This window comes from Pocillopora damicornis, chromosome 9, assembly GCF_964200805.1.
Source record: "Pocillopora damicornis chromosome 9, jaPocDami1.2, whole genome shotgun sequence".
Classification (NCBI taxonomy): domain Eukaryota; kingdom Metazoa; phylum Cnidaria; class Anthozoa; order Scleractinia; family Pocilloporidae; genus Pocillopora; species Pocillopora damicornis.
The window spans coordinates 23,328,417-23,341,871 of record NC_142678.1 but is presented as its reverse complement, the minus strand read 5'-3'; the positions used below and the strand labels follow the sequence as shown (position 1 = coordinate 23,341,871).

Sequence of the window (13,455 nt, the reverse complement as noted above, 5' to 3'; positions counted from 1 at the left end):
CGCTTGCAACTTGATCGAAAAATAACATTCAGTTACCTTTGTTGTAAAATATAGATTAAGACTAGGCATGTTTTATTCAATTCTCGAAGATTTGTCAATAAATTCTCAATTCCGCATCATGTCAAAGCGTGTGACTTAATCGTGCCTCTAAGGATTTGGCAAACAGCACGAAAACGTGAAAATTCTCCCGCAGCGGTGTGGCTCCAGAATCGTCCAATACTACAATATTAAATCAATCCTTCTTGAAATAATGATATAGTAGTACCTTGTCCAACGGTAAACAATTGCTTACAATGAGAACTGTGCTGTACGATTAAAATTCGTGTGTCAGAGAGAGGAGAAATCAAGAAGAGGAGAAAAAAACATTTTAATTATCTTTAAATGATTTCAAATAGGTTTTCAGTTTTGATAGTATTAACAGCTTGTTTCAACCATGGATTAGATGGCTCTACCTTATCCTTTGACAATGGTAATTTTCATGTTTCTTGGAGGTACGAAAAAGACCACGATGAGTTGCATTTCGAACTCAACGTAAAGACAGAGGGATGGGTTGGATTTGGATTTACCTTCACACCAAAAAAAATGAACAACTATGATGTGATTATCGGTGGAAAGACCCGAGCAGGAACTCCCTATTTGAATGTAAGTTGTTTCTTGTGCACTCGCTATGATTAACGAATTGATAAGATATCTTGTCTGCTAGAGTAAGTTGCTTGAGGTTATCAAACAAGTGTTTTAATTAAAAACATGGTACAATGTCGCGTTGGAGCTATGAACTCATCAAAGGAAGAAATGTCATTCCCAATCTTCAGGATTTTTTCACTGTTGGGCTCACTACTCCAGTCTTGGACTTGAAGCAAAGTTACATGTTGGACATGGCCTCGAAGCAAGACGGGATCACAACACTCCATTTCCATCGTCCAAGGATCACGAGTGATTCAGAGGATATTCAGTTTAACGTAAGTTGACGTTTGTCAAAATTGACTCATGCAGGTTCTCGATTTTTAGCAACGGTCTCCTCTAGAGCGCTCAGAAATCATCTTCGTTTGTTTCCAAAAGCTATAGGAATTAGAAATTTTGTAGTCTGGGAAATACTCGGGCAATTTGAATAATAATGTTCGTTAAAAACATTTCCTAAATCAGTTTTAACACGTTTTTTGTCATTTCTACTTACATGTATGTATAGATGACCACCAGTGTGTTCATACTGTGGGCGTATAATAAAATCGACGATGCACGCGACCCAAGCAGCTTCAGCAAACATTCTCGGAAGGGTTACAGTAGTGAACCTCATAGAATCGTAGTCGAAGCTATTCCAACGGTCGATGTTTCAAGTCAAGACAGTACGAAGCTCACAACATTTCACCTGAGCACACCGCCTCTCGCAACGCTAAAACCGGCAAAAGCCTTGGGATTTCAACTAAACTTAAGCACCATGACCATCGCAATAGCCTTTACTCTGAACCTCTTTGTTCAATTGGTACTCAAGTAACATAGGATTTATTGCAAGGAGCTGCCAAGAAGTTAAGGAATCTTTCCAGTGCTATTGTTGTATGCGCTTACAACTTATCATTGGTAACATTTTACGACACTCAAATCATGAAAAAGAACGATTCAAGCGTGTCGTAATTAGTAAGGATCATAACGAGGTCAAGCCCTGAAAGGTTTCCATCTGCTAACTGGCTTATATCTAATATACACAATTTGTTGCTTTGTTTTTATCACACGTAAAAGCTTACTCAAAACCTAAGTGTGTTTACATTGTCAATGGCAATTTGGCTTATTTACGAAGTTACGAGAGACCATCGGTTGGTTTTTTCCGGCTCAATCCGACTTTTTTTCTACTATCGCAACCTTCAACTTGTTATTTTATAAACAGAGAAGAGTAATTATATTTTGGTTGTCGCTTTACTCCTTACTGTAAGCTTTAAGTTAGATTTTGGGAACAAGGGGGGAATATCAAGTACAGACCACGATCTTGATGCCTAAGAATAGGATCTTTGAGAAAGAAATGAATACTCGAAAAATCACGACGTCCATTACCAATCAGCACTGATTCCTAATTGGCAGAATCCCCACCGTTGTCTCCTTCTTACCAACCAGAGGCACTATGAAGTGATGAATCACGTATTCAGCCGTTATTGAAAAATCAAATTTTAATAAGGAACATTTCTCTAATCGGGTTGCAACCAAACAGAAATTACTTTTCAAATCTTGAGATGGTTCGCTATTTGGATTTCCTTTGATCACAGGGAATCACTATGGAATCTTTCTATTGATACTACTTACACTCCTGATATAATTTCAACAATTCCGAGTTTCCTGAATGTCTTCTGTTGTTATATGTAGATAATTGCGAAAACATTCATTTTCTGCAAATGTTGAAATGCTGAGTTCCATGTCATTTTTTCTCCATTAGATCTAGAAATTGTACATCTCTAAAGTTACTTAAAGAGTTAAAAAGAGGTCTATTAGACATTATATGTGTCGATCATCTTTAAGAAGTTAATTCAAAAGTATATAAAAATGAACTAAAAAAATTTTCTTAGGTAATCAAAGTCAAATGAGCATAGTGTAATGAATTGGTAAATACCGAGCTAAGTTGTGGAGGACTCTCCAAAGGCTTCATTCCTGCTCTTGGCGCTGGACAGCAATCATTTCTCTCCAAGTGGCGAAAAAGGGAGGTCCAAAGTCTGTTCCTGGCGTACAGTGTAAAAGTATAGCGAATAATTGGGATTTTTGGGTCAGGTCGCGTGAAGCAACCCAACTCTATACCCCTTTTTTCTCTCCGCGCCTTCACAGAGCCCCACCTACTTTTTTAATAAGTGTGTGTAAAAGGATAGGAACCATAAAATTTTGAACTCTTTAGAATATAGATATGCTGAGCCAGTGAGACTCGACTCTTGCATAGCTCTTGAATGTTTTTAAAGCTTTCTTAACTCAAAATTGCAGTTGTTAGATTCCCCTGACTAGTTACACATAACCAAAGGCCGGATGCGACATTTCGACGAAATGAAGATTTGTTGTTGATGTTTTTTTTTTTTGCAACATAAAGTTCTTATTTGGTTCTGCAAGACATGTTGTAGAGTTGCACTGTCTCAAAAGATTATGCACTGGAGTTTCTAATCTGTACTGATTCCTCGAACAAGCGATGATTATCTATATCACTTAAAGCTATAGGGCTTGCGGAAAACAAGGAAGTCCGCGGTTGTGCAAGGTAATTGCTTGAGGTCCTACGCTTTGATCAAGGAGGTACTGAATCAGTTTAAACTGAACCTTTGGTCTTATGCTGACTATAGTCGAAAGTAAAATTTTTAGCATAAGACAACAGTATTCAGTACTTTAGGTTCACGAAGAACACAAGGCATATGGAATGAAGGATGAAAAAATGTAAGTCTACCTTAAAGTTCGGCATAATCGCACAAACGTTAAAAACGCCATCTTTAACGTCAGGACAAAAAAAAAAAACTCACCCTTTATCCTTGAACATATGGTCACTGGACGGATATGGCAATGTTGATAATCTCTGCACACATTATCTGCAACTGATAAACCATGACTTCAACGGCAGGCCGGGTGTTTAAGATATTGGAATTGTCATCAATTGAATGAAAATATAAATTAAATAATTTTAGGGATTTTTCCTTTTTGTACTCCTATGACAAATTACTTCCTGAGACTTTCAAAGAACGCAGAAAAGCTCAGTTTTAGATATGCTTATTTGCATTTTGCTTTTTTATTTTACTGTATGGGTTTTTTTCAAGAGCCATTCAAAAAAAAATTTTAAGTTAAAGGGGGCAACCGGGATTGAACCGGTGACCTCTCGATCTGCAGTCGAATGCTCTACCACTGAGCTATGCCCCCGCAATGAATAAATGGCTAATTTTTGCAGTTAATACGCCACATGACGCATCATTCAAATTTAATGAGTCCTCGCTTTGTTATATGTGGGGGACTTTGTAGAGAGCCCAGAGATTGTCGTTTCTTTAATCTACGAATAAATTCTAGATTGAAGCAAAGTCGTTTTGTTGTTTTTTTTGCAGTATGTATGCTCGTATGCTTGTTAGGCAGAGGAATTAAAGGCGCAGTAGTACATGAGATTTACTGACAACACAGAAGAAGCCGGCTTGTCGCGCATGGATTCTAACGGGTCCTCGCTGATCCGCGAGTGTGTTCGGCGGCTTTGTATGACCCGTGATCTTCTCAATGTCTATTAACCTGATTTTATATTCATTATTTCCATAATTTGTTGAAATATTACCGAAATTGCTTTGATTTTGGTGTAGTACGCTGTAATTGGTCAGAAACTCGCGTCACACTCTCAACCAATGAAATGCAGTTTTTAATTTGGCTCCACTCGGCCACTCGGCCACTCGGCCACTCGGCCACTCGGTTTTTTCCGCGCTTGATCGGCTGATACATGTATTCACTATTTTAAATGTTTTCCTAGTAAGCCGCAGCAATCGACTTTTTTGTGACACAGACAAAAACAGCTCAACGTAACTTGACTGTTTAACCCTAAAACTGCCAAAAGTAACCAGCATTTAATTCAGTTTTCCCCACATTATAACCATTGATCAAACATTTACGTCATGAGAATAGTGAAAATGATCAGTGACTTAAGAAGCTGCTGATTGTTAAACAAACTCTCCTTGAATCTATCATAAGAAGTGTGCAGAGAACATCGTTAGGAATATGCATACTGATGTTGTCAAACCTTTTATCTTAAGCAGGAAATTAAACCTTAAAGCTTCGAGTTTCTTGGGATTTTAACTCCATAACAATAACCCAACTTAGGATAAGGTGCTTGGTCGCGATCATTTTAAGTTCTTCTTAGCGACACAAAAGTAATAATCTTCGCCAAGTTATTTCAGCTTAAGCTTCCTATAGGTCACTTCCCTCGCTGAAAGAAATTTTTGTCGATCCTCTCCAGCTGTTTCAGCAGTAATTCTTTTTACTTGTCAAAAAAAAAAAACTTATTCGACGAAATATTCAAGACTAAAATACTAACGAGATATAGTGAGTGAAAAGGAAAACAGTTGATTCTAGTCTCCCTGCAGATAGGTATCTTAACTAAGCTTACTTAGTGATAGGTCTACAGAGCAGTCGCTATAAAATGTTCAGAAATTGAAATCGCCTGGAACAGGGAAAAGTATTGTATCCAGCGGTGTCACAATGTAGACAAGGAACATAGGAAGTGTTTTTGTACTAATTGACAGAAAGAATCGTTTGATACGAGACTTGAGGAAATTAAGAGTTATCCTGCGTCGCAGAGATTACTTAAAGTTACATTATATTTTGATTCATGCGGAAAAAATATATTAACAGATGACCTTTGGTTTCCGTGGGATTCAGCTAATTGCGAATAAACAAAACAAAATGTGAGAAAGACCTTTAAATCTTAGGCCTTTAGAGGAACATGTTATTAAATTTATGTGACACAAAACATTTTCAATCCAAGGAAACTTGTCTTCTACCGCTGAGCAGTGAATTGGACATAATTTTGAATTACTTTAAGCTTTCAACAACGCATCATTTTCCAATTTGTAGCAAAATTACTTTAAAAGAACTTCACGGAACAATCAATAATCTCTATGCTGAAATCCGGTACAGGAAACATATATGGCGACCATGCTAGGAAATTGAACGATCTTTCGACCTGGGGTAAATCAATACTACTCTCGATCTTTGAACGCAACCCTTGATAATCAGAAAAAAAATACATGGGGAAAAACTGAAATACTTTGTAGAAAATATGTAGTGAAGATCAAAACACCCAAGTTACTTGGCTCCACTAATGTCACATTGTTTTCAGTAGAAAGAAAAGAATCCTTAATTTTTTCCCGGGCTCCACAGAATAAAACTTTTCCATTACTTATGGTGACATTTTTCGTTTGTCAAGGCTCAGAGAAAGGCTGCAGCTCAATTGGAAGAGTAAGGAGTTTGCCGATAACCGAACAAATGGAGTTAATAAATCACGCGTGATTTTTGAAGTCTGTTTTCTATTTCCCGAACTTGTTGTGAAAGGATTGCTGAGCAAAGATATTCAGACATGCTCGATCAGAGCCGGAAAATACGATTCAGGCGAAATTTCAATGTTTTCATATTTCTGTTTTGTGGGCTAAATTGTTGTTTTTCACTTCGTGATTACGTGAGAATTTAATGTGCGAAGTCATGCTGTGAGAGATGTTACCCAAAACGGAACATGAAAATAACAATAACTGCAAAGATTAAAAAGAAAAATAAAAAAAAAACTTTTACAGTTTTCTTTTGAAACCGAGGATTTTTATTTCAAAATGTTGGTCAAACGAGGAAGCGCACTTGAATTTTTAGTTTCTAGTCTCGTTCCAAGATTTCCGAGATATTTCTTTATCACGAGATACGTTAATTGGATAACAGTAACATAAAATTATTAATTCTCAGAGGGGGGTTCAAGCAACACTTTTTGATATCTACAGAATTTTCTTATCAACTTTTACTGAGTAGTTTTCACAGTTTTCAATCCTGATGTGGAACCCACCAGTGCGATGTCAATGAACACAGAGTTCCACAATTACCATGTCATTAAAAACAGTACATGCCGTGAGGTATTGCCGTTTCACTCGCGCAATAACAACTGTATTACTTTTACAGATGTGTCGTCCATTCAGCCGCAAAATCAAATTTTTTTTGGTTAAAACGCAGAAAATAAACTCACTTATCTTACTTGCGCATTCAGAGGTGAGATAACAGGTCTCTGCACGTTCAAGAATCGCGCCCTAAAAACATTCGTAAAAAATATCACAAAGGAAAATCCTAGAGCGGTGACCCCCTATGTGTACAAGGATATTAAATGTCCTTTTTCAATACTTCTTTGAGTTTCACTGACCTACTGCCTCGGCAACCCAAAATATTTCTGAAATAAATGGTAGGTTCTTAATTTCAACCACAGAGATAAAAATCTGAAGACGATTTCTTCGTCGGTAGACCTAATTTAACTTTATTTTTCCGTTTTTGAATGCTTCATTTTAAATTCTATCACGAAGATCCATTGGCCCGAACCAATCGCCTTGGTGAAATATTTTGAACAATATTTCACTGAAAATCAATAACTGTTAATATCAGCTTCATCAGATGCCGACGTAAAATTAAAGCAAGCAATTTGTCACATGGTTTTTATTTGAGATCCAAGTTTATGAATTGCTTCCCCGTTTTCTTGCAGTTAGATAATTAATATGACAAACATGTTAAAATAAAGATGAATTCCTTGTTTACCCACTTCATTCGCTTGCTACAAATCACAGCTAAATTTCAAGCTTATCTTCTTTTCAAAACAAGGCTGATATCATCAGTTACCGCTGAATAAGTTTCTTTTAATTTATCAGTGCAAAACTAAAGAGCTTTATCAGTTTATCAAAGATTACAAAAACACAATTTTATTCTTGAGAAGTCTTTCCCGGAGTTTGCCATCATTTCCTTTGGGTTAGGTACCAAGAAAATTTCTTTTAAATCGACGCTAGTTCAAACACGAGCATAGAAACTGCCTTAGATGTTAGAGGAGCCTTTTCTAACAGTACAGGATCTTTAACGCTGTAAGGGAGTCGGAAAAAGTTCCTGTATCGATGGCGGTGCTAATTGTGACCTCCATACAACAAGATGAACATCGCATTAGAATGGAGAAATCAGATGTAACTATATTGGTTCCCCAAATTAACCATAGCTGGCACTCAATCTTTATCAACAGTGATAGAGAGAAATCACGTGCGGCGAAAACGTAGTGTTTGATATATCCTTTCTGAGACACCTTTTCACTGGTGCAAGCAGCAAGTAAGAAATTAAACGAGACTGGGAAACAAAGCCTTTTTCTCAGCAACCATAATCAGTCTAAAAAACAAACATAGGCATCTAACTCTCTCAATAAAAAGGTTGTCACTGAGAAAAATCTATTCTTCTCCCTCCTCATCTTTTTTTCCTCTTTGTTGTAGGTGCCAGATTATCAAATCACTTACGACTTAAAAATTTGCTCGCCATTACAATGTACATGATCAATTGGCAGCGCACCCGGCGTAAACCAACGGGATCACGGCTGATTAGGAAATAATTACGAAGTTATTGCTGCACCCGCATGGTGCAACCATGTGCTACGGACTAAGTTTGATGAGTTTATAACAGATCTGAGCATATTCACGGACCGCCCCAATAAATTTCGTTTGTTTTTCTTTAACGTGGGTTCAACAGGATGTCCACAAAACCATGTGGGATGAAAAGTGCTCGCCGAGGCGGTAAATTTCTCTCGAGATGACAGAGTGTTGCCTCAGGAATGGAAACTTCAGTGAGCCGATAAAAGTCTGAAGATTGTTTGTGAATTTTCTTCAGGAGTACTGCACAAAACCTGCAACAAAACAGTCCTCCCACACCGGACGAGCCAAGAGTTTAAAGGACACGAACTAATTCGCTCAGCTGATTTAGTGTGAAATTTGAATGGACGAGTTTTTTTTTTTTTTTTTCCATGGAAGCTTACAGCCGGGTTATGATTCCACAAGACAAAAATAAATGTGTTTGCCGATCACGAAACAAGGAGAGAATTGACAGCAGAAAAAAAATTCAGCAAAAAAAATTAACGCCAAGCTGACGGAGAATCCTACCACGTTTTAGCCTCAATCGTAGCTTTGAACTTAGGAAAACCTTTGCTGCGGCGGAAAATGGAGCGAATCTAAATGATTTCCAGGGAATTAAGAATTAAGAATTGACATTTTTTAAAATTATCTTGAAAGGAGAAAGGTACACCAGGATAAATTGTTTATCGATCTAAAGATCGGGAAGTATCACAGCTCTGCCTTACTGGATGAAGTAAACAACTGCCTTACCGCTCACGCCTCAGCCTCAGCCCGACAGAAGAACTTCTTTCTTAGAGAACATATTATAAAACATCATAAAATCTTCCCTTACTTAAAAAAGCCGTGAGAAATTCGACAAAAAAAGCACATGTAAAATTTCATGTCTTTGTGGATTTATTTCTATCACTGACTTCCGATGACTAATTCACAAAATATTTCTCTCTGCTCTGTTGGATATGAAATGCCGTCTTACTTCGCTAATAAACTCACCTCAGCGTACTGTTTACCATACGTATGTACAACATTGCGCTCACGAGCTATCAACAAAAGTCTACGACATCTAACACATTACCTGAACGGAAGCTTAACGCAAAGGCTTACTTTGAACAATTACTAATGTCATACAAAGTCTGGTACTTAAACACTCATTTAACATTCGATACACAATAAGGCGAACATTTAAAAATTGTAGCTGAGGTCTCGAACAATTGTACAAGAAAAATGTACAACGATTGATTGTAACTTAGTTATAAAGAGCCAACCACAAATGCGTTGAACATGAAAATGTTTGTGCAGACTGTCTCTTTCTTCCGACGTTTGTCTGACATTGTTGCACAGACCACTCAAAGTTCTTTAGCAGATATTTCTTTTAATAAGCATCTCTGTTTTTAACATCATCCTTAAGGTTCATATCCTCTCCACATAAGCAAGCAATGTTTTTCATGTAAGGCATAGGACACGCTTAATATTTTGCCGCATAATTTTCTTCTCGATCGCTTGAGAACAATGTGCAATCAGTGGTGTTGAGTTCATAGAAGACAGCGTTCATATCAAAACATCTTTGGCCGTGAAAAAAGAATACTGTCTCTCCTATTACTGATGTTGAAACCAAGCTCCTTCCATTCTCCAGACACTAAAAGCATAACTAAGCCGTTCATGAGCAATAAAGCAGCTGCTTGCTGTTGAGTTCGGATGCTTTTCGTTGTTGCCTAGAACCTGGCACAAGAAGTCGATGTAGCGCGCAGCCAAGCGCAATGTTTGTATCTTTGACAGCTTATCTGAAGGCAAAGTTGGGATGATTTTTCGCAACTTGTTGAAGGCTTCGTTCAATGCTTGCGTTCTTTGTCGTTCACGAACGTTAGCTACGGTTCTCTGATCGCCTTTACCATGACTATGGTCATGCATATGTGCGGGATGAAGATCCTTGCGTTTCGATTTCGAATTACTTGATGTTCTGTACTTTCTACTTGATTGAGTCATGGCGAGAGACTTCTCATAATGCGGGAGCCCCATAGTCGGAGATTACAACAAGAAGCTGTTAACTGTTCGATTAACTTAAGCTGGACAAGCTTAACCAAAGGGCAACTATGTCTGTGAAAGCGACCCGAGTTCAAGTTAGAACTTAGCTCACCGTCAGCCAACTTGGTAAACTAACGTAACGCTATCGTCCACAGACAGTTATGCAGGTATGGGCTAAAATAAACACGCCCTATCAGCTTTCTGTGGCGGGCCGTCAAGTTGTCTAATTACGTTCACTCAGCTGTTGAACCCTGCCAATAAGATTACAGCACCATGTGTCAATGGATACTTCAAATTTAATTAATAGTTTGCCTTATCTGCAGTAATTGGCAATAAATGTGATATTTACAAACAGCTTCGGCCCGACAAGGTGAGAAACACAGGACTTAAAACGAGCCGGCCTTGGGTGATGAAAATGACTCAAAGAGAAAACGGAACTTGCTTTAAACACTTTACAACTTTCATAAAAAGCTCCCGCACAGGGCTTCCATTTTAAAGTGCGTATAATTCCTTGAAGACAAATTATTCCTCTCTTGAAAAAGTCTTTTTATTAAAATACTTTCTTTGCTCTGAGTTGGTTTTTAAATTTTAACTCCGAGGTGCGCGCTTCGTTTCCGGAAATAGACTCTTTGTCAACAGCGGGAGTCAGTGCTTGAAGTTTGCCGAAGAATTTTGTGAGCCTTCAAATAGCTGATAGATATATCTGTATCGATTACTAGGTCAAGAACAAATGCCCCCTGCAAAAGTCTACATGAAGAGGAGAGACACAATGTAGTGGTTTTGTGAATATTAAAAAGAGAACTTTCCAGTGAATGTATATTGATAAGCCTGACAAACTGAGGTACCGGACTGTGTTCAATAGGCCGTGATGACAGAATGGTCCTGACCGCCGCTGATATGCGGGAACTTTTCCGATTGCCGGTGTTCAGTGGTCAGGAGTAGAATTACACTGCATTTCACGAGCAATTCATGGTCTCGTTACAAACTCTTCAGAGAAATTAACACACTCAAGGGCATGCGTACATAACATCTTATAACACAATGGGATGTAATAAAGTATTCATTGCCTGCTCTTGAATTGCGTTTTGCGGCAATCGAGTGCATTTGGAAAACGCTTTAGTATCTAAAATACACAGGCTTTGTTTGATCTACATGTATGGAATTCAAGCTAGATGCTATCTTTAAGCTCCTCAAGTTGAGTGTACTGCATTCAACAGTGACATTGTATACGAAGATGAGATATGTATTACACCTTTCACAAGGTTGCTACATGGAGTTTGATGAAGCCACCAGATAAACCGAACCTGCCACGCTGAACAGTAACCAGGGGCCGACGAACAAGTGAAGTGAAGTTTGTTTTGTCTAATTCATACAAAGAACCATAGGCATCTGTTTTAGTAATTAAGGAAAGAATGCCTTATTACACAAACAAACCATAGAATTATCACAGGTAGATAATAACTATATTAATAATGTCAATTCTTCAATTTTCGAAAATATCTTTTAGCATTCTGATCAAATGAAGCGAAAGAAAACGTTCGGATATCAGATAAATCGCTAAAAATTATGTCCAGACCGAGCCACCTTCGTATTTTAGACAGCCGGTGACATCAAAAGTAACTCTAAAAGTGAATTCTTCTTTGGTGGTGGTCATCAGTAATGACCAACCAGCTAACATAAACATACTGCGCTTTTTCAACTAACTGTCCGAAGACAAAGGACGGCAGCAATGAGATAAATAAAGAAAATGGTGTCAACGAAATATCTAGTCATTCTACAATTATCATCTTTACCTGATTAGTACATTAAAACTGGTGATTCCTCGGCCTATCCTTCTGTTAGCTTTCTTACTTTTTCTTTACTCTTTTCAGTGTAATCAAATGTGAGTGAGTGCGTTCAGACAACAAACACTCCAGCAAAACGTAAATATAGAATCTTGGAACCTTCTGGAGAAGAGAGATGTGTTCGAAAAAGTTCGAAAACTTGTGGGTTGTGCGGAATCACGCAGTTAAGTTTGACTCAAAGTAAAGATAAGAGATAAGTTTTGGTTGCAACCATAAATGTAAAGAAAGTTTCGAAAAACCAAGGATTAAAAAAAAAATAGGACTCCACCGGATACAGTAGAGATAGAATACGAACAGATTGCTGCTGAATAAAACGAAATTAAAACATCGATAAAAAAAGAAAGTTCTCTTAGAACTTTGGTTTCCCTTCCAGACCGAGAAGTTTGAACTAAAAAAGGCCCGAACAAAGTACAGTAGGGTATCGTTTTCCGGATCTTCCGCCTTTTGTAACAGTGTCCCATACTGTCTTATACTGTGAAAATGTTTGGAGATGTTTTTAGATCAGTTTACGGGTTTTGTTTCGCAATTAGTTAAGGAGGCGAATTGAGTTTTTAATTTCAACATAACTTAAAGCTCACCGTAGGAAAGTCTTCTTTTCGTCTCATAAAGTCGTAAATCAACCGGCTAGTCGAAGTTGTAGAAGCGTGAGGTAAAATGTAGCTACGCGCTTAAAGGAAACAAGAAAGATTACCTCGTAAGCTACCACGGCGCCGATCTATAGTATAGTGGTGTTAACAGTATCCATTACACGGACACTAAGACGAAGAAATTCCTTTAATTTTTAAAAATTACATTGAGAAAAAACTTTTGCTTCGCAACTGATTTTCCTAAGTAGAAAAAAGTGGAGCGCAATTCTTAAGCAAAGTAAAGCTGATTTGTAGCTTGGAGATTTTTTTTCCTGCTTATTAAATTTGACTGCTTTCTGGGTTGCTGCTGTGGAAAGAAGTTTGTTGTGAAGGGGCTAAGAAAAGTGTGAATGAATGGACCGTTCACCGGAAGTAAAAATACTGGTCATAGTTAGGAAATGGCGGTTGTGTACAGAGGTGGCTGTAAGTGAAGGGTCGACGGTAGCAAATTTGGCTCAGTCTAAAATGGATAAACGTTACTTCTATTCGATAAGTTTTCCTTACATCGCAACAATCTTAAGAAAATACAAAACATAACTACAATTGAGACAACCTGATTCATAAACTACCAGCATCTCGTCAACAGCCATCACAACCATACTAAGGAATCGGAGACAACACAAGAAGATCAAACGAACCGAATACAAAGACTTAATTAACGCTACCGACGGATCAAAAACCGACTTACATCACTGTAACGTCAAGTGACTTGAATTTTGCACCTGATGACATCACGGTAAAACTGACCAATCAGATTTTACAAACAAGACTTAACGACTCGATAGACCAACAACTCCTCAACTCAGTCGAACTTGTATCAAGCGGCACCGTAGTAAGCGGTCACTCTGTATTTAGCGGTCAGTTGTCAAA

The 13,455-nt window shown here is 37.9% G+C and overlaps 2 protein-coding genes and 1 non-coding gene across 3 annotated transcripts; 1 reads left to right on the top strand and 2 right to left on the bottom strand.

The window, feature by feature from the left end:
• Positions 1–257: 257 nt before the first annotated feature.
• On the top strand, positions 258–2,479 carry LOC113675858 (DBH-like monooxygenase protein 2 homolog). The gene is made up of 3 exons (XM_027192455.2): positions 258–642; positions 813–959; positions 1,187–2,479. Exons 1-3 carry the CDS (start codon positions 382–384, stop codon positions 1,490–1,492), a joined length of 714 nt encoding a protein of 237 aa, XP_027048256.2. The 5' UTR covers positions 258–381; the 3' UTR covers positions 1,493–2,479.
• Positions 2,480–3,792: 1,313 nt separating this feature from the next.
• Trnac-gca (transfer RNA cysteine (anticodon GCA)) lies at positions 3,793–3,864 on the bottom strand. Its single transcript has one exon. It is a non-coding gene; the product is annotated as a tRNA-Cys (tRNA).
• A 5,108-nt stretch (positions 3,865–8,972) lies between these two features.
• LOC149040781 (twist-related protein-like) lies at positions 8,973–10,248 on the bottom strand. The gene has a single exon (XM_089182890.1). The coding sequence runs from the start codon at positions 10,107–10,109 to the stop codon at positions 9,690–9,692; it is 420 nt and encodes a 139-aa protein (XP_089039016.1). The 5' UTR covers positions 10,110–10,248; the 3' UTR covers positions 8,973–9,689.
• Between the last annotated feature and the right edge of the window lie 3,207 nt (positions 10,249–13,455).

Coding starts and splice junctions, on each gene's coding strand:
- LOC113675858 (XM_027192455.2), top strand. CDS start 382: ATGATTTCAAATAGGTTTTCAGTTTTGATAGTATTAACAGCTTGTTTC. Junction 643..812: donor CAGGAACTCCCTATTTGAAT/GTAAGTTGTTTC, acceptor CCCAATCTTCAG/GATTTTTTCACTGTTGGGCT. Junction 960..1,186: donor CAGAGGATATTCAGTTTAAC/GTAAGTTGACGT, acceptor ATGTATGTATAG/ATGACCACCAGTGTGTTCAT.
- LOC149040781 (XM_089182890.1), bottom strand. CDS start 10,109: ATGGGGCTCCCGCATTATGAGAAGTCTCTCGCCATGACTCAATCAAGT.